Genomic DNA, 26,177 nt, shown 5'->3' on the forward strand with positions numbered 1-26,177 from the left:
CATCCCTAAATTACTTCATAATTATATTAAATTTATTCTATGCAAACCTCTATCTATCTATCTATTTATCTATCTATAGGACACTCAGTCAATAAATATTTATTAAACATTCACTATGTGCCCGACATGATGTTACAACCTGGAGATACAAAATGTAGTCCCTGTTCTCAAGGAGTTCACAATCTAATGAAGAAGAGAAATGCAAATAACCATGTGCCAATAAGACATACACTGGATAAACTGTAAAAAACCAACAAAGAGAAGGCATGAAAATTAAGAAAAATTAGGAAAGGTTTCCTTGAGAAGGTGAAATTTTAGCTAGAATTTGAAGGAAGTTAGGGTAGCCAGGAGGTAAAGATGAGAAAGGAGGGAATTTTAAGCATGGGGAACAGCCCAAGAAAATACGTTAGTGTTATTAGATTACAGAGTATCACGGAATAAGTAAAGATGAGGTATAAGAAAACTGGAAAGGAAGAAGAGGGACAGATTATGAACATCAAAAGACTTTACATTTGACCTTGATATAGACAATGGAGTGTTTCTCAAAAGAATGTAAGAAATTTGAAAGATCTTTGATTTTTACATCTGTATTGTTGAGTTTAGCTCATTCCCATCACATAGATTTTTGCTGACTTACTGATTTTTGTTTGTTTGGATTGGTTCTCTCATACTGATGTAGGAAATTCCTGAAAAGGATACACCTTTAGCCAGTTTAAATTGACATCTATTCTATAATTTATAATCTTATAGATTTTCCTGGAGCATAGGAGGGCAAATGATTTGCCAGGATCACACAGCCTTATCACTTTAAAAAGGAAAAAAAAAAGTTCAGAGACGTTAAGTAATCTGTCCCAAATCTAACAGTTCCAAGAGCCAGTCTGCCAATGAGAAAGCACAGAATATCTGGATGTAGCCCCAAAATGTTATTTCTCAGATTAATCATAGCAAAAAGGAGTAAATAAGTCCCCTACCTCTCACTGTTCTTTTTACCACTAGAAGAGCTGCTGGTGGATCCTGTGCGGTTACGGTTCCCTTTGGAATCTCCATGGCTTTCCCTCCGGCCACCTGGAGACACTCGTTCACTAGAGCTGGTTCTTTTGATGGTGCTAAAAAAGAGGACAGCAAATTAAAATAAAATCTACACAAAGGAGAATCTTCAACAGAGTGAATGAATTTATATTAGTTTTGATTTCTGAAAGCAAGAAAATGTGAATAAAATACCATAAAATAATATAACTGGCATTTATGTAGCACTTTGATGGAATATTTTGCACCTAAACATTTGAAACATGCAGGGACAGAGCACTGAATCTGGAAATCAGAAGACCTCTCTGTACACTCTCCATTAGCTAATGATATTGTCCAAACATTATAGTGCACATGTGAACTAAATTAAAAGGAAAAAAGTAAATATACTTTAGTTTGTATACTAAAGTGACCCTTATATAATTTTATAATTTTGTTCCTAAAGTGAACCTTATATAATTCTATAATTTTGTTTCTTTGATTAATCTTTGGAAAGAAGACCTTGAAATATCTTACTATTTTTTTTACAAGAGTTAAAGAATATAGATATCCTATACTTCTCACTCTTCCAAAAGCCCTAGAAGAACTGCTGATAGATCATATGAGACCACAGTTTCTTCTTAGTTTTCTATCTATTTAATTTTGGGCAAACTGCTTCATTTCTCTGGGCAGCTGTTTCCTTACTCTATAAGAAGATGCTTGGTCAGAATAATCTCCAAAATATCTTCCAACTCTAAATTCTAGGATTCCATTATGAAATTCAAACTTCAGGGATTACAAAATGCTTTCTGAAATTCCTATGGAAAAGATGTATGTGTAACACCTTCTGTGTAATAATAGTAATGTTATCATTACAGTAAAAAGCAAATGATATGTGAGATTTAATGAGTGGACACAATGTATATAGAAATACTATAGGAAATTTCAGTAGGAATATACTGCCCTGAAATAACTTAACCCCTTTGTGACTATCTACCTCAAAGGGTTGAGGAAAATGCTTGATAAACATTCATATTCTACATAAACGGAAATTACTATTTTCTATTAACAATTCTATTAACAATTTATACAAATATAAATAGAATGACTAAAATGCAAATATAGCCATGTAAATGTTGCATATCAATATGCAATATATTACTTACATAAAATACACCTGTAAAGTTGGTAGAGTGGAAAACATAATTGAACTTGGAGTCAGAAGTCCTAAGTTTAAATTCTGGCTTTAAAACATGACTCCTGACTTTTAAAGACTCATTTCCTCCCTTGTTTAATAGACAACTGAACATAAGGGAAAGTAGAATAAGGTTCAAATCCAGTCTTGGATACTGTTATGTTCCTTTTAGTCTCAGTTTCTTCAGTTGTAAAATGAGGAGGCTGAACTCAATGAAGTCCTTTCAAATTCTATATATATGATCGTGGTTTGTTTAAAATAAAATAGTTGGACTAAATAATCTCTAAAGTATCTCACAATCTAGAGTTTTGAGATTTCTGCTAAGGATAGCACCAACAATAATTGAAGTTCCTAGAATTGCTATTCTAGATTGGGTTGAGTCTAAGAAGGATGGGAAGGTTTCACAAATAAGGAACATTTTACACATCAAGCATTTTGAAGGTCAGAGGGATATGGTTTGTGAAAAGAAAAGCACTTAAGGCAAGAGGAATTAGCTGTGTAATAACTCAAAACACAGAGGAGGCAACTTGTAAGCAAGAGATAAGACTAAAGTGCAATACATTTATTTACACTGGGCAGCAAGCAGGTTTCAGAAAGAACAATTGTCCCAAACTCAACCTAGTAGATTTCAGTATTACTAAAATCTCTAAGAAATAGAGGAAGGGATCAATTGAATATAACTCTCAGAGCAACAACTGAACCAGTTTCCTTCTTGTCTAGGGTCAGTAAGTATAAAAATAGCAAAGAATACAGAGAGAATCTACATATGATCTCATAATATTTGAAAGTAATGACAACTGAAAACATACCATCTCATCATATCAAATTAAAAATTAAAAAACTTATTAAATACTTACTATATGCAAAGTCTTAAGATGGGTATTGGGGTTCAAAGATAAAAGGTAACAAAATTCTTGCCTTCAAGGAATGAACAATATAATGAAAGGATAGGATATGAACATAATGAGTTTATATATGAACACAATACAACTTAGAAAAATGATAAAGGTAAAGAAGAGTCAAAATCAAGCATTTTAGAAAACTTGAATAGGGGAAAATCACTTTCAGCTAAGGAGGATTTAGAGGAGAAAAAGTTTTATGAAGGCAATGACCCCTGAGTTCATTTCTGAGGGAAAAGAACAATTTTAATAGGTAGAGATGAGTAGAGAATATGAGCAGTAATGTCTCCCTCTTTCGAACTCACATTTTAAACATGGTTCATTTTGCAATTTATTAAATACTGCCTTGCAGTTCTTTGTGCATATGATGTATTTCTCCTAGTTTGAATATTTTATGGGCAAAAAAGTTTGCATTTTTCATAGTATTTAAGAAAGAGAATTATATATAGAAAAATCACAAAATGTCAAAGTTGTCAGTGTAGCACATGAATGAACAAATGAATGAAAAATAATGAATTTGGAGTCAAATGGTATAATATTGAAACTCTACCATTACTTGTACATCATGTGACCTTAAGTCACTTAATTTTTCTGGATCCCAAGTAATATATTTATAGAATTAATGAGCAAGATTATGATTTCTAAATTCTCTTAGAGTCTTAAACCTATGATTTCATGTAATAACACATTATCTGGTACTATTTTACTAACCTACCAAATTATAGATGAAGAAACTAAGGCTCAAACAGGCTGTCTTTAAGCAAAGCCATATGTCTTGTAAGTGGCAGAGCCAGGAATTGAACTTGAGTCTCCTGTCTCCCAGCATCCAATATTCTAGCATTACACATGAACCCAAAAAATATCACTGAATGCATAACTACTTGTTACAGGGAAAAAAAAAAAAAAAAAAAAAAGGTTTGATTTATGTTAATGTTTAAATACAAACAGACAAGCATAAACTTCTAATAATGAAGAAATATCTTAAGGTTTACATGGCTCTACCCTCACAACTTAATAAAGTAGATATTCCAAGGATCATTATGCTTATTTTAAGCACAAATAAACCGAAGTTCAGAAAGTCTAAATGATTTGTCCATCTATGGCCCACAGGTAATGTGTCAAAGCAGAAAATGGATTTCAAGTCCTCTGACTACAAACCTAAGCACTTCTTCCACCACACTACACTGTCTTTATTGAGATACTACCATTCTTTGAGAGCAAAGTCAGGATCTTATTCTTTTTAAAACCTATATTCTCTAGTACAACACTGAACACTCAAAATATGACGGTTTGTCAATAAATACTTATTTAAAATAAATATTTGGCAAAATCCAGATCTTAAAATTTATTAAACTTCATCAAAGAATTTATCTGTTTTTCTCAGATTCAAATTCATGGTTGCTTTGCTTAAGTAAACTGCCCCGAGGCAACTTCTAGTTCTAAGGAATCATAAGTAGTGAGATAAAAAGAATACTGTAGTGGAAAGAGTACTGGTCTTAATCTTAGTCACTTGCTAGTTCTATGACCCCAAGTAAGACACTTTGCCTCTTTCCTCAATTGCAAAATATAAATAATAATAGCATTTATTTTGTAAGGGAGTTGATCAAATGAAGTGATATTTGCAAAAATCACTTAGCAAAGTGCCTGGCACATATGGCTGCCAGACATTCAAATTAGATGCATATTCCACTCCTATTCCTTCCCTTAAATATTATACACAAAATTAAATGGTAATACTAACCAAAGATAAACTAATTTTCACAAGACAGAAGATAATCTTTACTTAGAAACCACAATAAATACTATACTGAAACACTATTCTTTCAATATGATTGTTTTGAATCAAAATCTATTTTCTCAAAACATTCAGAAAAAAATATATCTTTCATAGCTGGAAATTAAAAATATAAAACTGGGAAAACTGTGGGTAGTCTCAGTTGAATCTCAGTAGTGGGACTCAAAACTTGAGCTCAAGTTCTGGATCTAATACTTACTAGTTGTGTGACCCTCGGCAAGTCACTTCACCTGTGTGAGCCTTGGTTTCTTCATCTGTAAAGTGAGGATAATGATACTTACATTACCTGCTTAATTGTGAAGAAATTATGTTGTAATTTAACCTTAAAGCACCACATAAATGAGTTGTTATAGAAAAATTGAAGATGAATTAAATTTAAGACAAAATGTAATCTGCAAAATATAATCAGCAAAATTCCCTAATGTGAAGCTTATAGTATACCACTGAACATGCCACTTTTATCAGTGGACCATTAAGAATTAAAAGAGACTTCCTTAGTTAGTTTCATCAGTATTCTTGTCAATAATTAAATATGTGCAAATTCATAAGAAATTTGAGAATTATACCAAATATTCACTATTAAATTGTTAAATTATATCTTGTAGACATAATTGATATTTAGTAAATGTATAATCATATAAAATCAATATAATATCTAAGAAACTTAACAGGAATATCATTCTTGTTAATAACTTCCCTTAATATTTCTATTAATATTCCTATTAATATTTCTGTTAATGAATATTAACAGGGATATTAATAGAAATATTATGTTAATATAATTTGTTATTTTTATAGCACATAGAGGAAAGAAATCTTTGTTTTGATAATTGCATTTAAATTTCCTAAACAATAAAGGTTAATACTTAAGACAGCTATATGATGAAACAGTTCACTAAGGACTACTAAAAATTACTGTATTAAAAATAGAGAAAATCTAAAGAGCTAGAGGGTAAAACTACCACAAATCTAATATGCCCTCACCTTTTAGTTGATTTATTCAGTTTACATGCACTGAGAAGACTCAAAGATCTGTTTAATCTATTTTCAAAAGGCACAGAAACAAAGCAGAAATAAAGTGAATAAGACTAAAAGTGAGAGGTATAAATAAATTACAGAAATGCATAATACAAATATGAAAACAAAAACATTTGGCCTGAATTCAGACAAATATGATCTACCATAATAATACAACACAAATAGATTTTTATCATGCATGCAGCAGCATTAAATGTTCAAATTACCCCCTTCCCAAAATCTTTTAAAAAGTTTGCATATGTAGAAAAAAAGCACAATAATGGCTTTTTCCAAATGAAGTCTCCTGTAAATCTGAGGGTTTGTTAAATCTCAAGGTTAAAAACAGACAATTGAACCTCAAAAGGGGATATTTTAAACAAAGATAGCAAGAAAGAAGTGTTAAATGAAATAAAATCAAATAAGTGGCAAAATGATATCTCCAAGGTCAAATAACATCGGAACAGACATAAGACTCCACCTCACTTGCTCTTTTTACCACAACATAGTTAAGTTAAATGTAGAGGCAGCTGGTACCATAGTGGATAGAGTCCAGGACTGGAATTAGGAACATAGACCTAAACTTCAAACTTAACCTCAGATACTTGCAAGTTCTATGACCCTGAGTAAGACACTTTGCCTTTGTTTCCTCAACTGCAAAATGTAGATAATAATAGCATCTATCTTGTGGGGAGTTGATCACATGAAGTGATATTTGCAAAAATCACTTAGTAAAGTATTTGGTACATGTGGCTGCCAGATATCCAAAATTAGATGCATATTCCATTCCTGCTCCTTCCCTTAAATATTATACACAAAATTAAATGGTAATACCAACCAAAGATAAACTAATTTTCAGAAGATAGAAGATAATCTTTACTTATAAACCGCAATGAGTATTATATTGAAACACTATTCTTTCATTCTGATTGTTTTGAATCAAAATCATTATTTCCAAAACATTCAGAAAAAATCTCAGTCTTTCAAAGCTGGAAATTAAAAATATAAACCTAGGAAAACTGTTATATTAAGGCAATAGGCTATTTTCTATGTGTTAAGCAGGGAAAAAAACCCTGATTTTACTGTTAACTAAAACAGTGATAATTGGTACCAATGTCAAACAATGATATCAGTTTTCTAAAGTACCACTTTCCTAAAGTAAAGTAGATCTTCAGTTTGTATCAAGAACTTTTCTTATCTATCATGTATCTAAGAATATACCTGTGGTAGTAAGATCATAGATCTAGACCTGGAAAGACTTCAGAAAACTCCCCTTCTTTTCCAGATAAGGAAAATGAGTCTCTCTGAGGCTTAAATCAAATGATTTGTCTAAAGCCCCAGAGAATGAGCATCAGAGGAGGGAACTTTCAATTTTATTAATCTCTCCTTTTATTTTTAGAATTTCAAGTTCAGTTTTTGATTGGGGGTTACTAATTTGCTCTTTTTTTAGCTTTTTTAATTGTAAGCCTAATTCATTGATTTTCTCTTTCTCTATTTTATGCAAGTAGGCCTCTAGAGATATAAAATTTCCCCTTATTACTGCGTTGGCTGCATCCCATACATTTTGGTATGTCTTCTCATTATTGTCATTTTCTTGGGTGACATTATTAATTGTGTCTATGATTTGCTATTTCACCCATTCATTCTTTAGGATGAGATTATTTAGTTTACAATTACTTTTTCATCTATTTTTCCCTGGCTTTTTATTGAATGTAATTTTTATTGCCTCATGATCTGAAAAAAAATGCGTTTACTATTTCTGCCTTTCTGCATTTGAATTTGAGGTCTTTATGTCCTAATATATGGTCAATTTTTGTATAGGTTCCATGAACTGCTGAGAAAAAAGTGTACTCCTTTCTGTCTCCATTCAATTTTCTCCAAAGATCTATCATACCTAACTTTTCTAGTGTTCTATTTACCTCTTTAACTTCTTTCTTATTTATTTTGTGGTTTGATTTATCTAGTTATGAGACTACAAGGTTGAGTTCTCCCACTATTATAGTTTTGCTATGTATTTCTTCTTGCAGCTCTCGACTTTTCCTTTAGGAATTTAGATGCTATACCACTTGGTGCATATATGTTTAGTATTGATATTACTTCATTATCTATGCTGCCCTTTAGCAAGATATAGTGCCCTTCCTTATCTCTTTTAATTAGATCAATTTTTGTTTTTGCTTAATCTGAGATCATGACGGCTACCCCTGCTTTTTTGACTTTAGTTGAAGCATAGTAGATTCTGCTCCAACCTTTTACCTTTACTCTGTATGTGTCGCCCTGCTTCAAGTGTGTTTCCTGTAAACAACATTTTATAGGATTCTGGCTTTTAATCCGGTCTGCTATCCACCTCCATTTTATGGGGGAGTTTACCCCATTCATATTTATGGTTAAGATTACTAATTCTGTATTTCCTGCCATCTTGTTAACCCCAGGTTATGTTCTTCTCTTTCCTTTACCCCTTACCCCTTCCCAAGTATTAAATCTATGAGCACCACTTGCCTCCTGCAGCCCTCCCTCTTTAGAATCCCTCCTTCCCTCTTAGAGTCCCTTCCCTTTCAATTTCTGTAATCCCTTCTATTTATCTTACGCCTTCCCTTTTTGCTTTTCCCCTCCCACTTTTCAATGAGGTGGGAGAAGTTTCTCTGTAAACCGAATATGCCTAATATTTTCTCTTTGAGCCAATTCTGATGAGAGTAAGATTCACGCTATGATCACCCCCTCCCTTTTTTCCCTCAGATATATAATAGGTTTCCTTTGCCTCTTCTTGAGATGTAGTTTCCCTCTTTTTACCTCCACTTTTCCTTTTTTCTGATACAATTTTCTTTCCACCTTTAGATCCTTTTTTACAACAGTAAATCAAATTACACATGTACTCTTTATGTGTACCCATAACAGAAATACAGTTCTCAAGAGTTCTTTTTACCTTTTTATGCTTCTCTTGAGTCCTATATTTAGAGGTCAAACTGTTTTCATCAGAAATATATGGAATTCACCTATTTCATTGAATGTCCATCTTCTTCCCTGGGAAAAAATGCTCAGCTTAGCTGGATAATTTATTCTTGGCTGCATACCAAGTTCCTTTGCCTTTTGGAATATCAGATTCCAGGCCCTTTGAGCCTTTAATATGGAAGCAACTAAATCCTGAATGATCTTTATTGTGACTCTTTGTTATTTGAATTGTTTTCTTATGGCTGCTTGTAGTATTTTTTCCTTGGTTTGATAGTTCTGGAATTTAGCCACAATATTTCTTGGAGTTTTAATTTTGTGATCTCTTTCTGTAGGTGATCGATGAATTCTTTCAATATTTATTTTACCTTCTGTTTCTATGACATCTGGGAAGTTCTCTTTGATGATTTCCTGAAAAAAAGTTCTAAGCTCTTTTTTTCATCATGTATTTCAGGGAATCTAATAATCCTTAGATTGTCTCTCCTAGATCTATTTTCCAGGTTGGTTGTTTTCCCCAGTAGGTATTTTCCATTTTTTTCCATTTTTTCATTTTTTGATTTTGCTTGACTGATTCTTGTTGCCTTGAGTCATTCGTTTCCATTTGTTCAATTCTGAATTTTAGTGTGTTATTTTCTTCATTTATTTTTTTTTACTTCTTTTTGTATTTGTCCAATTGAATTTTTGAATGAGTTGTTTTGTTCTATGGGATTTTTTCCCACTTCACAAATTTTTTTAGGGAGTTATTTTCTTTTTGCATTTCACAAATTTTGTTTTTTAAGAAGTTATTTTCTTTTTTCTGTTTCACAAATTCTGTTTTTCTGGGAGTTGTTTTCTTTTTCCAGTTTGTCAAATCTATCTTTTAATGAGTTACATGCTTTTTCCATTTCATTATGTCTATTTTGTATTGCCTTCTCCAGATTCTCTTGCAAAGCTTTCATTTACTTTCCCCATTTTTCCTCTAGCTCTCTTTTAAGATCCTTTCTAAGTTCTTCTAGGAGAGCCTTGTGTGATGGGGATGAAGTTATTTCACCCCCTTGGAGCTTTACATGGAGACAATTTGCCTTTAGATTTCTCAGGGTTTGGAATCTGTTCTTCTCTTTCACCATAAAAGCTGTCAATTGTTAAGAGTCCTCTTCACTTTTTTACTCATTTTTTAAAAGTTAAGGTCTGTCTGCCTTTAGGGTGGGAGAGGTTTTTCAAGCAGCAGCAGCTGCACTGGGTCAGTGCTGATTCACTCCTAGTGCTGGTTCTGCCATATGGAATCGTTAGCAATGCCCGGGGCTCTGTGCTGTCTGCCCTGGTATTTGTGGTTGGAGTCTGCTCAGACACCCTGAGACTGCACTAGTCCAGGACTCTGAGCTGTCTGCGCTGGTGTTTGTGGTCAGCTGCCAAGATCTCACTGTCTCTCTCCCGCTTCCAATTGAGACTGACCTTCTCTGGTCTGCTTCCTCCCACAAACTCTCTGCCCTGTGGAGATTGCACCATCACACTGAGACTGCTCTGCCCTGGCGCTCTGCTCTGTCTGCACTGGCATTTGTGGTCAGTTGTTTGTGTTTTGCTGCCTCTCTCCCGTTTCTAATTGATACAGATCTTTTCTGGTCTGTTTCCTCCTGCAGATTCTCTGTCCCTGGACTCTGAGCTATCTACTCTGGCATTTGTAGTAGTTGCCCTGGCTGCATCCCTCCCATTTCCAATTGAAACAGAGCTTTTCTGGTGATCTTTGAAATTATCTTCTGCTGGTAATTTGTAGCACTTCCAATATTTGTGGGTTCTGCCTGTCCAGAACTAATTCAGAAACTGGACTTCATAATTATTGTGAGGGTTGTAAAAAACGTCAGAGAGAAATGTGTGTTGTCTCTGCCATCTTGGCTTTCCCTCTTAATCCCCCCCCCCCAAGAGGGATCTGAAGCCTAGCTTTCTGACTTCATACTTGGGCTCTTCCCAGTGCCATACTTCCTCTGAAGCCAAGTGATTTAGCCTGGATCCTCCAGAGAATGACATAAGAAATTCTGATAAGAAGCTCAGAAAGCTCTCCTGCCAATTTCTTCAGATCAAAGAGAACTGAAAACTCCACATTATGACCCTGACACCTATACATAGACAGAGAGATATACAAATTTTAATGTTCTCTATGCTTGGAATTCCCTCCTTTCTAGATTCATAGAATTGGTAAAATCCTCAGAGGCTATACTTTCTGAATAGTATCTTCTTTACAAGTTCCCTCCAAGCTATCTAAAAGATCTTGAAAATATCCAAAAATACAGAATCCATTTCCACTTTTGGATAATACTAATTTAAAGAAAGTTTATTTTTACATGGTTCTCTTTAATTGTCACCCACTATTCCTAATTCTGTCCTGGGATAAAGCAGAAAAATCTAATCCCTATTTCCACACAAAAGTTCTTCAAATATTTAAAGATAATTTTCAAGTTCCTTATAAGATTTCTATTCTCCTAACTAAATATCCCAAATGGACTTAATATGGCATGGTTCTGTATGTACTGGTCACCCTTCTGTGAACTCACTTCAGTATATCTATCTAAAATATATCATTCAGAATTGAACCATGAAATTCCAGATATAGTCTGAGCAAGAGAGTACCACTTCCTCACTCTAAACACTATGCTTCTATAATTCATATTAATTTTTTAAAAAACTATCAAATTATGATCTTGTTCCATGTCAAGAGAAACATCTCTCACATTCTCTCCTGTGCATGGCATAGAAAGAATACTAATCTTGGTCAGAGCATTCTGAGTTCAAGTCCTGGCTTTACCATTAAACTACCTTGGACAGTTTAATTGGACAATTTATTTAATTTTTCCATGTCTTGGGTTCCCCATTTGTAAAATGGGGATTATAATATATACATTATAAAATTCTAGAAGGAAAAGCATTTCACAATTCTTTATAGAGCTTTATAGAGCTCTTTGGGGATAGGAGTTATTTAATTTTTGTCTTTGTATCCTCAGCATCAAGCACGGTTCCTGGCATGCTTTTAAATGATTGCTTGATTGCATCAAATCACAGAATCTATAAGATCTTTTGAATGAGATTCATGAATATTAAAAAATGACTGGTCAGAAAATTTATACAACAAAAATCAACTGAAGAAAATCCTTACTCATATTAATACACAATCTGATGTGTAGTCCATTTAGTAATCCCATCAGCTCTATAGCTGGGACAGAAGCTACAAAGAGATAATGAATGGGGCCTAGAAATAAACAGGAAGAAAGTTAGATGGATTGCCTTTGAGAAACTGGCACAGAACTCCCACAATTCCAGGCTCGCTCTTGACACCAAAATTCATTTTAACTCCCACAATTCCAGGCTTGCTCTTTACACCAAAATTCATTTTAAAATACCAGTATTCTCTAAGAAATGTGGCTTAGTAGACAAAATTTATTCTTGAATCTAGAAAGATATGAGTTCATATTCTGACCCTTTTAGCATTACTAAATTTCATCTTATTAGATTTCACCATATTATTCTAATCTATAGAGATGTACTTAGATTCTAACACTGCCATTTAATGCATTAGCTATCTTTTCAAACTTTATCATTTACATATTATCAAATTCAAATTAGGTAAGCATAGTATCTATGGATGTCTCAACTAGAATCATCGATTAAAAAAAGCTTAACAACACAGGAGTAAGTACAGGTCAAGACAGACTTCATTTGGCAGTGTTTAGAAGACCTTTCAGGATGATAATAATGATCTCTTCAAATCTAATTGTTCAATCAGTTTTGAACCCAGTTATATGATCCATTTTTGCCCACATAGAAAAGATAAGAGATCCATATTTTAGAGTACAAATTAAACCTGTTCTCCTACCTGAAGCTTCCCACTCCTGCCTTCTCTGTAATAACTTTTTCTTCTGGGACCTCACATAACACTTTGATCTCTTTACACACTCTATAACACTTGCAATACAATGAGTTATGCAATTTATTACATATATTTGGGCAGCATATTTGGAGTGGTTAAGTAAGTGGCACAGTGGATAGAGTGCTGAGCCTGGATCCAGGAAGACCTGAGGTCAATTCCAGTCTCAGACACTTACTAGCTGTGTAACCCTGGGCAAGTCACTTAGCTCTATTTGCCGGTTTCCTCATCTGTAAAATGACTTAGAGAAGGCAACCCACTCCAGTATCTTTGCCAGGAAAATCCTAAATGGGATCATGAAAAGTCAGACAAAACTGAACAACAATTGTAAATCATTGCACTGAATAAATCTTTATTGAATAAATTCCTTTTTGACTCTTGAAAACAATCACAAGCCAAATTTAACAACTATTTTTCATAGTAATTTAAAAAACAAAACAAAAATTTTCAGAAGTTCTGGGAAATAACAGACAATTGGAATGTCCTGGTTTTTTTCTATAATTATGTGATCTAAGTAATTTATTATTAAGTAAGATAATTCTCACAAGCTGAACTTTTGGTTGGTTATCTTAAAAGGAAATTTAACATTATTTAATATTCTTTACAGATCAACTTTTTTTTTAAAGTGCTCTTTTGTACCAGTTTCTTTCTCTTTTTTTCTTTTTTAAATCCTTTACTCTTACTAGTTTTCTACTATGGCAATGTTTTGTTTCTAAGCTGTTGGTCATTTCTTACAGAACAATAATATTCCATAACATTCATATACCACAATTTATTCAGCCATTCTCCAACTGATGGGCATTCACTCAGTTTCCAGTTTCTAGCCACTACAAAGAGGGCTGCCACAAACATTTGTGCACATACAGACCCCTTTCCCTTCTTTATGATCTCTTTGGGATATAAGCCCAGTAGTAACACTGCTGGATCAAAGGGTATGCACAGTTTGATAACTTTCTGAGCATAGTTCCAAATGGATATATATTCTTAAAATGAAATGTCATACTTTAAAAATTTAGAAGAAACTAAGAATTGCATTATATAAAAATGAAGCAGTTGAAAAGGGAAAAATATTTTAAAAAATCAAATATCTCTGATAAGAGTGTAATATTCAAAACAAAGATAGCTAAAAAAAATAAGAATAAAAGTCATTCCCTAATAGATTCAAAGACTATATACTTCTCTAAAGAAGAAATGCAAACTATTCATGATGATATGAAACAAGGCTCCATATCACAAATGATAAGAAAAATGAAAATTGAAACAATGCTAAATATCACTATGCAAATTGGGAGAGATTATGAAATATGGAAATAGTGAAATGGTCAAGGGAATATGGAAAGATAGGCATATTAATTCACTGTTGTTGGATCTGTGTTTTGGTCCAAACATTTTTTTTTTAAATTTAATAGCCTTTTATTTACAGGTTATATGCATGGGTAACTTTACAGCATTAACAATTGCCAAACCTCTTGTTCCAATTTTTCACCTCTTACCTCCCCCCCCCCAGATAGCAGGATGACCAGTAGATGTTAAATATATTAAAATATAAATTAGATACACAATAAGTATACATAACCAAACCGTTATTTTGCTGTACAAAAAGAATCAGACTCTGAAATATTGTACAATTAGCCTGTGAAGGAAATCAAAAATGCAGGTGGGCATAAATATAGGGATTGGGAATTCAATGTAATGGTTTTTAGTCATCACCCAGAGTTATTTCTCTGGGTGTAGCTGGTTCAGTTCATTACTGCTCCATTGGAAATGATTTGGTTGATCGCGTTGCTAAGGATGGCCAGGTCCATCAGAACTGGTCATCATATAGTATTGTTGTTGAAATATATAATGATCTCCTGGTCCTGCTCATTTCACTCAGCATCAGTTCGTGTAAGTCTCTCCAGGCCTTTCTGAAATCATCTTGTTGGTCATTTCTTACAGAACAATAATATTCCATAACATTCATATACCACAATTTATTCAGCCATTCTCCAACTGATGGGCATCCATTCAGTTTCCAGTTTCTAGCCACTACAAAAAGGGCTGCCACAAACATTCGTGCACATAAAGGTCCCTTTCCCTTCTTTATAATCTCTTTGGGATATAAGCCCAGTAGTAACACTGTTGGATCAAAGGATATGCACAGTTTGATAACTTTTTGAGCATAGTTCCAAACTACTCTCCAGAATGGTTGGATTTGTTCACAACTCTACCAACAATGCATCAATGTCCCAGTTTTCCCGCATCCCCTTCAACAATCATCATTATTTTTTCCTGTCATCTTAGCCAATCTGACAGGTGTGTAGTGGTATCTTAGAGTTGTCTTAATTTGCATTTCTCTGATTAATAATGACTTGGAGGGTCCAAACATTTTGAAAAGTAATTAAGAATTATGAAAAAAAGAAGAGAATCAAATGTCCATATATTTTTACCCATAAAATTCCATGCCAGAAATATATCTGAAGGTCAATTATGAAAAGAAGTTCCCCATATATACTAAAATGTTTATAATACTACATCCTTTAGGAACAAAGATCTATTCATTCACTGGAAAATAGCTAAACAAGTTATGGTATGTTCACAGAATATATTACTATATTATAAGAAATTATGAATTTTATTATTACTTATTATATTTAATAGAACAAGATATATCAATCAAGTTACCAAAATTATTTTATAGAGATAGAAAAAAAAGCAATAACAAAATTCATTTGGAAGAACAAAAGATCAAGGATGTCGAGGGAATTGATAAAAAAAATTTTAAAAGATGGACTATTCATATCAGATCTCAAATTATGTTATAAAGTAGTATTTAGCTTTTTTTTTTTTTAAAGCAACTGGGATTAAGTGACTTGCCCATGGTCACATAGCTAATGTCTGAGGTCAAATTTGAACTTGGGTCCTCTTGACTCCCTGGCCTGTACTCTTATCTATTGCATCACATAGCAAGCCCTACAGCATAAATCAAGTATTGCCTAAGAAATAAAATAATGGATTAGTATAATGGAATAGGAACACATTACATTATATTAAACCATCATAATCTAGTATATGATAAACCCAAAGATCCAAGCTTTTGGAACAAAAACTCATTATTTGACAAAAATGCTGGGAAAACTGTATGATGAAACTAGCTACAGACCAACAATTCGCACTGTATATCAAGATAAGGTCAAAATGGGTACATGATTTACACACACAAAAAAAAAGATAAGGAGCAGAGCCAAGAAGGTTAGAGAAGCCAAAAAATTGCCTGAGCTCTCAACAATTTCCCAAGGAAGCAACATTAAACATTAAATCAAGCCTCTAAAAGAATTATGGAGTGACAGAATCCACAAAAGGCAGTGAAACAATTTTCCAGCCTAAGATAACTTAGGAGGACTTCAGGAAAGGTCTGGCTCCTTTGGGTAAAAGAGAAGCATAGCCCAGTGCAGGCGACATAGAAGCAAACCAGCAGGAAGCTCTTAACCACAGTACAGATCAGCAATCTGACAGAACCACAGTTCTGATGCAATGAGCCAGCTATGAGGTCTCCAGTCCCAGCACAGTGGGCACACTGACAGTCCCAGATAGTAAGGCAAAATGGACTTGGCTAAGCTTGTTTTCCTAGTACAGTTGGCAAGCCACCAGTCCCAGAGACCATGGTGCAGATAGCCAATGATCAGGCTCCTGGTCCTTAGCAGAAGAACCTTGGGATAGTGCCCCTATACTCCAAGAGCAGAATACAACTTGAACAAATGAGCAAAACATAAAAAAGAGTCCTGACCACTTAAAGCTACTATGGCAATAGGGAAGATCAAAACACAAACTCACAAGAGGGCAAAAATGTCAAAATACCTACATGTGAAGCCTCAAAGGGGAAGATGAATTGGCCTCAAGTTCAAAAAGTCCTCTTTGAAGAACTCAAAAAGGATCTGAAAAATCAAGTAAGAGAGGTAGAAGAAAAATTGGGAAAATAAATGAGTTACTCAAGAGAATAATTTTAAAAGTCAGCAAAAATTGACTGAAGAAAACAACTCCTTAAAAAATAGAATTGGTCAAATGGAAAATGAGGTACAAAAGCTAAGTGAAGAAAATAATTCCTCAAAAATAATTGGAAACTAATGATTCTATAAAAACATCAAGAATCAGTCAAATAAGATCAAAGAATGAAAACAATAGAAGAAAATGCAAAATACTTCATTAGAAAAACAACTGATCTGGAAAGATAATTTAAGAATTATTGATTCTATTTGAAAGCCATGATCAAAAACAACATCTTTCAAGAAATTATCAAGGAAAATTACCCTGATATCTTAGAACCAAAGGGTAAAATAAAATTTGAAAGAATCTGGGGAGGATTCTGGAAAGATGGTGCAGGAGGTCAGAAAATTTCAAGTTCTCCAGATTTCTCCCACAAACAGAACAAATTTGCACTTCAGAGCAAACACAGACTGGTAAAAAATGAGATTCTTGGCAGAACAGAGGGCCTCTTGAATGGGGCTTTAACTAATGTGAAGTATAAACAAGATCTCCAGAGTATCTCAGCCAGAACCACATGAACTTTCACCTTCTAGACAGTGAGGTAGAGTCAGGGTCTCAGTCCACAAAGATTGAGGGAACCCTGGCTGATAAGGAACTTAAGGGCCCAGATATATTGCAGGGCAAGAAGGATTTAGCACAATGGGTGAGCAGTTGGGGTAGGGACTCTTGCTAGCTGCAGGCACTTACAAGAGAGTGGAGCTTTTAGTTTTGGGTTCTAGGTCAGAGGGAAGAAGTTAAGTGAAGATAGAGGTAACTCTCCCCCAAACCTAGGATTAGAGATATTTACACTAATAGTTCACATTTTAAAAAATGAACAGGCAAAGAAGAAAGAACCCAACTATAGAAAGTTACTATAGCAATAGGGAAGACCAGGGTTCATCTTCAGAGGAGGGCAGTGAAGTTTAAAAAAAAAAAAAAAAAAAAGCCTTTTCTACCCCAAACGGGTTAAATGGCTATCTGACCAGAAAGAATTTATAAAACTCAAAAAAGGCCTCAAAAATCAAATGAGAGAGATTGAGGAAAAATGTAAAAAAAAAATCCAAGAAAAACAAGCAAATTATGAAAAAAAAGTTAACCAACTAGGAAAGGCGACACAGAGTCTTGAAGAAAATAAGTCTTTGAAAATTAGAATCGGGCAAGGGAAAGCCAGTATAGCTATATGAGATCAAGAAATAACAAAACAAAATATCAGAAATGAAAAAAATAGAATGAATATTAAACATCTTGTAAGAAAAACAACAGATCTAGAGAACAAACCAAGAAGAGAAAATATCAGAATACTTGGACTACCTAAAAGCTGTAACCAAAAATGAACCTAGATACAAACAATGCAAGAAATAATCAAAGTAAATTGTCCTGGAGTGATAGACTATGCAGAAAAAGTAGAAATAGAAAAAATAATTTCACCAATCACCATTTCAAAGATGAGATTCAGAGTGAAAAACACATAGGTATATTACTGCCAAATCTCAAAATCCCATTTCAAAGAAAAAATTTTGCAAGGAAGAAACAAAAAAACCCCAACACCAAAAAGCAATTCAAATATACTGGAGCTACAATTAGAATTTATCAGCAGCTATGATAAAAGACTACAGATCTTGAAATAATATATATATAGACAATCAAAAGAAGTAGGCCTGCAGCTAAAAATATCATATCCAACAAAATTATCCATAATATTGAATTTTAAAAAATGGACATTCAATGAACTTGCAGATTTTCAGGACTTTTCTCAACCAAATCCTAACATAATAGATAATTTAAGAGCTAACATCAAAGATCAAAATTTCAAGGGGCTCAACGTGGACATATTGTTTATATTTTTTGTATGGAAATGAATACCATATGCTTAAGATTGATATCAGCATTTAGGTAGCTCAAAAGAAAGACTGGGGTAGAGTTGACTTTGATCTGACTCTAAAAGAGCAAAATTGTCTAGGAAAAGGTAAAAATAGTAATTATGATAAACAAATCAGGTACAGAGGAATAACTGACACAAAGACATTAGAGAGAAGGGAGGGCTGGTAGTTCTGAAAAACTACTCACATCAGGAATGGGTTAAATGAAGAATACTACACACACACACACACACACACACACACACACCACATGAAGGCACAGCATCCTCCCAAATCTATAAAGAAATGAGGGAAGAAATAGGATAAGGTGGGGTATAGAAGAATGTTTAGATTTTATAGCAATGGGGCAAGATGTATAAATTAATAGGTAAGGAATAAAGAATAAAGTATAGTTAGAAGGGTATGTAGAGCTTTGGCAGTGGGACAAGGTGTACAGATTAATGAAAAAGGAATAGTAGGAATTAATGGGATTAATGGGAAAGGGGGGAGAGGGTAGCATAGGACAAAGTGGGGTACAGAAAAGTATTTAGATTAATAGAAGTGGGATAAGGCGTATACACTGTTTGAGGGAGGTTGGGGGAGAAATGAAAAGAGAAAAAAGAATAAAGTAAAAAGTGCATAGCCGAGAAAAGAGAATAACCTATAAGGAAATAAAGAAAAAATGCACAGTCATGAATATAATCTCTTCTATTATTATATATGCTTTCTTGAAACAGAAATTTTTTGTTATATATTTTGAATTCTCCCTGATGTTCTGCAAAGAACATGACAATGTTTTGTTTTGTTTTGTTTTCCTTTTCTGTCTTTTTCTATTTTGTATTTAGTTTAATAAATTTTTTTTTAAAAAAGAAGCTAAGAATCCATTAATAACTCCTGAAATTCCAAAATGAAAATTTCAAAGAATATTATAGCCAAATTTCAGAATTATTAGGTCAAGGAGAAAATACTGCAAGCAGCCAGAAAGAAACAATTGAAATATCAAGGAGTCATAATCAGGATTACACAGGGCATAGCAACTTCTACATTAAATTGACATAGGGCTTAGTATATGATATTCCGGAAGTCAAAGGAGCTTGGATAACAACTAAGAATCAACTACCCAGCAAAACTGAGCATACTCTTTCAGGGAAAGAAATAGAACTTCAATGAAATAGGGGACTTTCAAACTTTGCTGAAGAAAATGTCAGAGATAAACAGAAAATATGATCTTCAAATATAAGATTCAGGAGAAGCATAAAAAGGTAAACAGGAAAAGGAAAAAAAAAACTTCTGAGTAGCATTTATTTTGCTTCATCTGAATTAAAAAAAAAAAAAAAACCTAGAGATTGTAATCCTGATCTCAGATAAACCAAAAGCAAAAACAGATCTAGTTAAAAGAAAAAAGGAAGGAAATTAAGATCTTGCTAAAAGACAATGAAATAATGTCAATATTAACATATATGCAAAAAATGACATGGCACCCAAATTCTTAGATAAGTAAAACAAATTATAGGAAGAAACAGAACAGTAAAAACTATATACTGGGAGAGAGAAGAAAGGAATCTCAACTTCTCCCTCTCAGAATTGATTAATATAACTATAGAATAAACAAGAAAGATGTTAAGAAAATGAATAGAATTTTAGAAAAGTTAGATATAGTAGATCTCTGGAGAAAACTAAATGGAGATAGAAAGGAATATGATTTTTTCTTATTGATACATAGCAACTAAGCAAAAATTGAGCATTATTAAGCTATAATAACCTCGCAATAAGACACAGAAAAGCAGAAAATTTAAATTCATCCTTTTCAGGTAACGATGCAATAAAAATTACATTTGATAAAGGATCATGGAAAGATAGATTAATAGTTACTAAATAATCACTGAAAAATAAGTGGTCAAACAACAGAGTATAGAAACAAGCAACAATTTTATACTAGAGAATCACAATAATGAGACAACATACCAAAATGTATGGGATGCAGCCAAAGCAGTACTTAGGGAAAATTTTATTATCTCCAAATGCTTACATAAATAAATAAAGGGCAAATCAATGTCTTGAGCATGCAATTAAAAAAGCCAGAGAAAGAACAAATGCACATGAATCTCTGTTTCAGTGAACTAAATAGTACCCTAATGATTTAAAGAAGTTACTTACGACGTCCTTGACTGAAGAAATAGCTGACTCAGTGACTACATTTCTTTAACATAACTTGTGACAGATTTGGTTCTTCTTAGTGGTTCAGTGATCCAAGGTAATGCCAATAAACTTTGGATGGAAAATGCCATCCCCATGAAGAGAGAGAACTATAGAGACTGACTGTAAATCAATACATGATATTTTTGTTTGTTTGTTTGTTTTGTTTTTCTCATGGTTTTTCTCTTTTGTTCTTATTTTTTTCTCCCAATGATTCATATGGAAATTTGTCAAAAAATGAATGTACTTGTATAACCAAAAAATGTTGTTTTATATGTAACTGGGGGAAAAAAAAACAACAACAACGCATAACAACAAGATACTGCATAAAGAACTATATTTTATGTCAAAGAATTTTTGAGCATATAGATGTCTTGACTTATTTATTTGGTAGAACTAAATGATCAGGAAAAACTCTAGTACTTGCTGAAAATGACATATCACTGAATATCTAAAACACAGTATGTCATAAGCGTTAGTTAACTATTAGATCATTATTTTTAAGGTGTGATTTTTTTTTAAAAGAGAAAACACTCAATTAAAAATTTTATAGATTTACTATCTTTTAAGAAGAATTTCTTAAATAGACAGTTAGATAATTCTAACTATAGATAGATAATTCTGGGTTTTGCTTACCTTTTAGTTGCTGGTGAAATGGTTTCTTTCCTGGCCCCTGAGGGGGAAGGTAGAGAGCCACTTGATTTCTTTGGTAACACGGTTCCATTATTAACAGTAGTTCTTAAAGGCAGTGTTTGTACGAGGGGTCTTGCTATAATATAAGCAGAAAATGAGATCAGAACTTGCTGCATAAAGATAATTATATATATATATTTTTTCATATGGGCTATAGGGGAGAAAATATACATGTTAAAGATACCAGAAGAGTTTAATTAATCTCACTGATCTGAAAATTAAAAATACTTCAGAATAACTTCAGTGTCAATGTCCACCATTTGAAATAAATTATTTGAAATGGGTTTTGCCCATGTAGAAAGAGTTGTTTCAATTTATACTCATAAATCTATTCTTGATTATAGTATTATAAATGATCTATATAGCCAACAATGTAATTCTTTCAAACCCTTATTTTTAAAATTCTAAAAGATGAGTGTCCGACTACAATCATTTTGGGGAACTATGATATGATAGAGGAACTAAGGAAAGGCTAAAGCCTTTTTGCACAGGATGTGCAACTTTGATGTTGCATTTTTCTCCTCCTCCTGCATTTTTCTAGGCAGTCAATAAAGAGATTCTTCTTGCCTCTTTACACGGTCCTGATCATATATTAAATGTTCAGCAAATATTTGATGACTGATTAGAAATCTCTATAACTAGCTTTATGAAATTATCAACATAGAGGAAATATAGATTATTTGAATCCCCTAACAGAAGAGAAGTGGATTCTAATCAAAACAGTTGTAAATGAAGATAAAGTAAGATTTAGCAAAGTGTCAAATGTTCAATGGGCACTCACCTTCCACATGACATAAAGAACAAAAATAAATAAAATTTATTCTAAATCTTAAATAAAGAGAGGCTTCTCTATGAAAAACTTGAATACATTGAAGTTTCTTAAAAGAAAGAAATTACACATTGCATCATTCAGCACACCTTTCCAAAACCTTTTTTTTTTGGTCCAAGATTTCTACTTTGGACATAACATTTAAGACTGGAAAGAGCCTTAGGGCTGCAGAACATTGAATATTAGAATAAAAAGAATATTAAAATCATAAAGCTATATAATGTCAAAACTAAAAGATATCTAGAAATATCTAATTTGATTTCATTTTGTGTTAAGTAAACAGAATTACAATCTAAATTTTTATTTGCTAATATATAGATGATAAATGGAAATACTAAAAATAATTATGCTAGTGCTACTAACTGGGCTTATACCCCGAGGAGATACTAAAGAAGGGAAAGGGACCTGCATGTGCCAAAATGTTTGTGGCAGCCCTCTTTGTAGTGGCTAGAAATTGGAAAATGAATGGATGTCCTTCAATTGGAGAATGGTTGGGTAAATTGTGGTATATGAATGTTATGGAATATTATTGTTCTGTAAGAAATGACCAGCAGGATGAATACAGAGAGGCTTGGAGAGATTTACATGAACTGATGCTAAGTGAAATGAGCAGAACCAGGAGATCATTATATACTTCAACAACGATACTGTATGAAGATGTATTCTGATGGAAGTGGATTTCTTTGACAAAGAGACCTAATTCAGTTTCAATTGATCAATGATGGACAGAAGCAGCTACACCCAAAGAAAGAACACTGGGAAATGAATGTAAACTGTTTGCATTTTTGTTTTTCTTCCCAGGTTATTTTTACCTTCTGAATCCAATTCTCCCTGTGCAACAAGAGAACTGTTTGGTTCTGCACACATATATTGTATCTAGGATATACTGCAACATATTCAACATATATAGGACTGCTTGCCATCTAGGGGAGGGGGTGGAGGGAGAGAGGGGAAAAATCGGAACAGAAGTGAGTGCAAGGGATAATGTTATAAAAAATTATCCTGGCATGGGTTCTGTCAATAAAAAGTTATTATAATAAAAATAATAATAATAATAATAATTATGCTACATGTCCATCCAGTTACAAATAATTCTTATTTTGGAAGATTTCTGGAAGCCAATTTCTCTGGAAACATCCCTTCCTGAATTAAAATGTATGATTCATAATCAATCCAAAAAATGCCATTCTTGCCTTATTCAAAAAAACCCTACATTAAAATTTTTTTCCTATATATTTTATATAGAATAAAGCAACAAAGGTAATGATACCCTATGAACTATTTGTATATTTTTCCAATTGGTTCTTTAGACGTTTACTGATCAATCTTCATCTTTCTTTTCCTCAATCCAATATATATTCTATATAAACACTAAATCTGAATAATTTAAAACATTCTTCTAAAGAAAGGAAACACCAGATTCCAAATCCTAGGGATACCCAGCAACAGTTTTAAACAACAAAGGACAGCATGAATGCATTCTAATTGCAGTCACCCAAGAAAATAAAGAAATAAAAAGAAAGAAGATTTTTAAAGGCATGAAAACATATTCATACAATATGCATTCGTCATACCTTTCTGTTTAGTTTTCTTTGTTAAGCTGCTGACTAACATCAAAAGCATATACGATTGTTGTAATTTTAAAGAGAAGACATGACATTAAAAAAGAAACAAAGATACTATATTAGGAATTAGAAACTTGTTTCCAGAGCAGGATGCATTTCAAATATATTTTGTTAGTTAGATTTCAGGTTAAATTTCTGAGTTATAAACAGAAGAATAAGATGTTTAATTAGTAAAGAAATAGTGAGTACAAAACAACCAGAGATAAACAACCAGTATGAAGTGTTAAAAACTTCCAATGGAATCTATAATCTTCAAATGCCCCAAAGTGGTTCCTTTGAAAAATTCTTATATTATCTGTGGGAGAAAGGGGAATGGGGGAAGTGAACAGTTTGAATCTAGTCTTATTTCTTTTTCTGAAGACCACTATCATCTTGCTTAGAAAGAGAGCCTTTTTACTAGAAAACACTTTCAGAATAACAATGAAACTGGAAATACTCCCACTGGGGCAGGGCCTAATTATTGTTCTCTTATAGTCCAGTAGAAAGAGAATTGTACATGGATTAGAAAACATTGGTTCAAGTCCCTGATCTAAAACTCATTAGCCATGTGACTATAGACACAATGTATTTGAGCATGAGTTTCCTTATTTGCAAAATAGTAAATAATAACTAGTAACTGCAGTAACTACTTCATTCATATGGTTGTTATAAAAAGAGCACTTTGTAATTAATCACCATCTAAACATGTTTTTATTAAAGATGCTATAATTTTAATTTTAATCAGATATACAATTTTGCCTTATGTTTATCTTATCATTATCAAAATAACTAAATATTAAATCATAAAATCTCACCTCCCAATGCAGTTTTTTCTAAAGAGGAAGAGTCTCAAATATATAAAGATATAAAAATATCATAGAGCATCAAATGTGAATAAGTACCATACATACTTGAGTAAAAAGATTTATTCATGGATAAACAATTTCTAGGGATTAACCCTTTATAAAGAAAAAAGTATTCTGAAGGGCCCCAGGCTCAATTTCATACTCATAAAAAGCTAGAATTAAAGAAACAGTTTCTAAGATCTTATGGGTTATTTTGATTTCTGAGTTTTTTTATTCAAAGGATTCTTTATTACTGTCCTACTCCAGTGCCTCATTATAGTATGGAAGCAACTGAATTTTTTGAAGGCTGTGTCAGCCTTTTGAAGGCTATGTCAGCAGAGCACAGATTTTACCAGGTTCTGTCAAGACAAAAAGATTTTGAGTGTGGGCTAGAAATAAGCTGTGTGCTAAACAACCAATTTAGCTAATAGATGATGAATTGATCTAAGGATCAATCTAGCTAAGCCCAGAAAAACTCACCACCAGAGAAGTGGCTAATAGAAGGTGTTTATATATATATTATATATAAAATATTATATATTAAAGTATAGAGGAACTCTGATTTACTTTGGTGAAAGAAGTACCACCATCTGTGAAATAACTGTTCTTCTCAAAATTGAAGTTTTTAGATAGTGTTTTGTTCTTGAGGATTAGGGATTTAGTAATCCAAAAAGGGAAAAGGAGAATTTTAACATCTGGATTCAATCAAATGAAAGTATTATATATTTAAAAATCTCACTCCTATCTGGTTACTTCCTCCATGGCCTCTTCACCAAATGCTTCTGTATCCATTCAGGAGACCAGGCTCTGGAAGAATTGCAGCCCTGGGGCACTACTCTCCTAAATGATGAGTTGTCTCTCTTAAAACTAGGAAAGAAAGTCTAACCATGTTTCACATAACTCCCTCCTCTGTGGTCATCTCCATAGCCTCCTTACCACTATGAGAATATCCTTTTCTTCACATCATCCTCTCCTGTCTCTTCATATCTATGGAAGAATTCCTCAGTTGCTCTCCAGTTCTAGAGCAATAAACAATGACCAAATGAACTAGAAAAGATATGTTATTCTACTCCCTTGTGACCTATTATGCCTATAATTTTTTGAATCCCTCCTTTGATATCACTCCTCTATGTGTGTTGTTTCTTCTATTTGAACATAAGCTCCTTGATGGCAAGGACTGTCTTTGTTTTTATATAGCTAAATCCAGAGTTAAGGAGAATGCTTGGCACATCGTTAAGTATTGAAAGTTTTTTATTCATTGTATTTGTATGAAAGTCATAAGGCAGCATAAATCATGAAGATCTGAAGCAGACTGATAAATTCTTATACCTATACTATGATTCTAAATGTTAAAGGTCATCTAAACTATACCTAAATCAATTAATCCAACATTTTCTACAAGGGAT

At 33.0% G+C, this 26,177-nt stretch overlaps 1 protein-coding gene across 11 annotated transcripts in view; it reads right to left on the bottom strand.

Moving 5' to 3' along the window:
- Positions 1–26,177, bottom strand: part of EML1 (EMAP like 1) — a 267,603-nt gene that overhangs the window by 99,073 nt on the left and 142,353 nt on the right. For 6 of the 11 annotated variants that reach the window (XR_004232102.1, XM_031953270.1, XM_031953267.1 and 3 more), the window contains 3 exons: positions 21,437–21,569; positions 5,879–5,935; positions 972–1,106 (listed from right to left, as the gene is read on the bottom strand). Coding sequence is in view for 9 of the 11 variants with exons in the window: in XM_031953270.1 (XP_031809130.1) it covers positions 972–1,106; positions 5,879–5,935; positions 21,437–21,569 (325 nt within the window). In the remaining 2 variants the exon portion in view is untranslated. Of the gene's footprint in view, positions 1–971; positions 1,107–5,093; positions 5,114–5,878; positions 5,936–21,436; positions 21,570–26,177 lie in introns of those variants that run through there. The other 5 variants (XM_031953269.1, XM_031953268.1, XM_031953266.1 and 2 more) reach the window with 2 other exon arrangements.

The sequence above is a fragment of the Sarcophilus harrisii genome, chromosome 2 (genome assembly GCF_902635505.1).
Source record: "Sarcophilus harrisii chromosome 2, mSarHar1.11, whole genome shotgun sequence".
Lineage (NCBI taxonomy): Eukaryota > Metazoa > Chordata > Mammalia > Dasyuromorphia > Dasyuridae > Sarcophilus > Sarcophilus harrisii.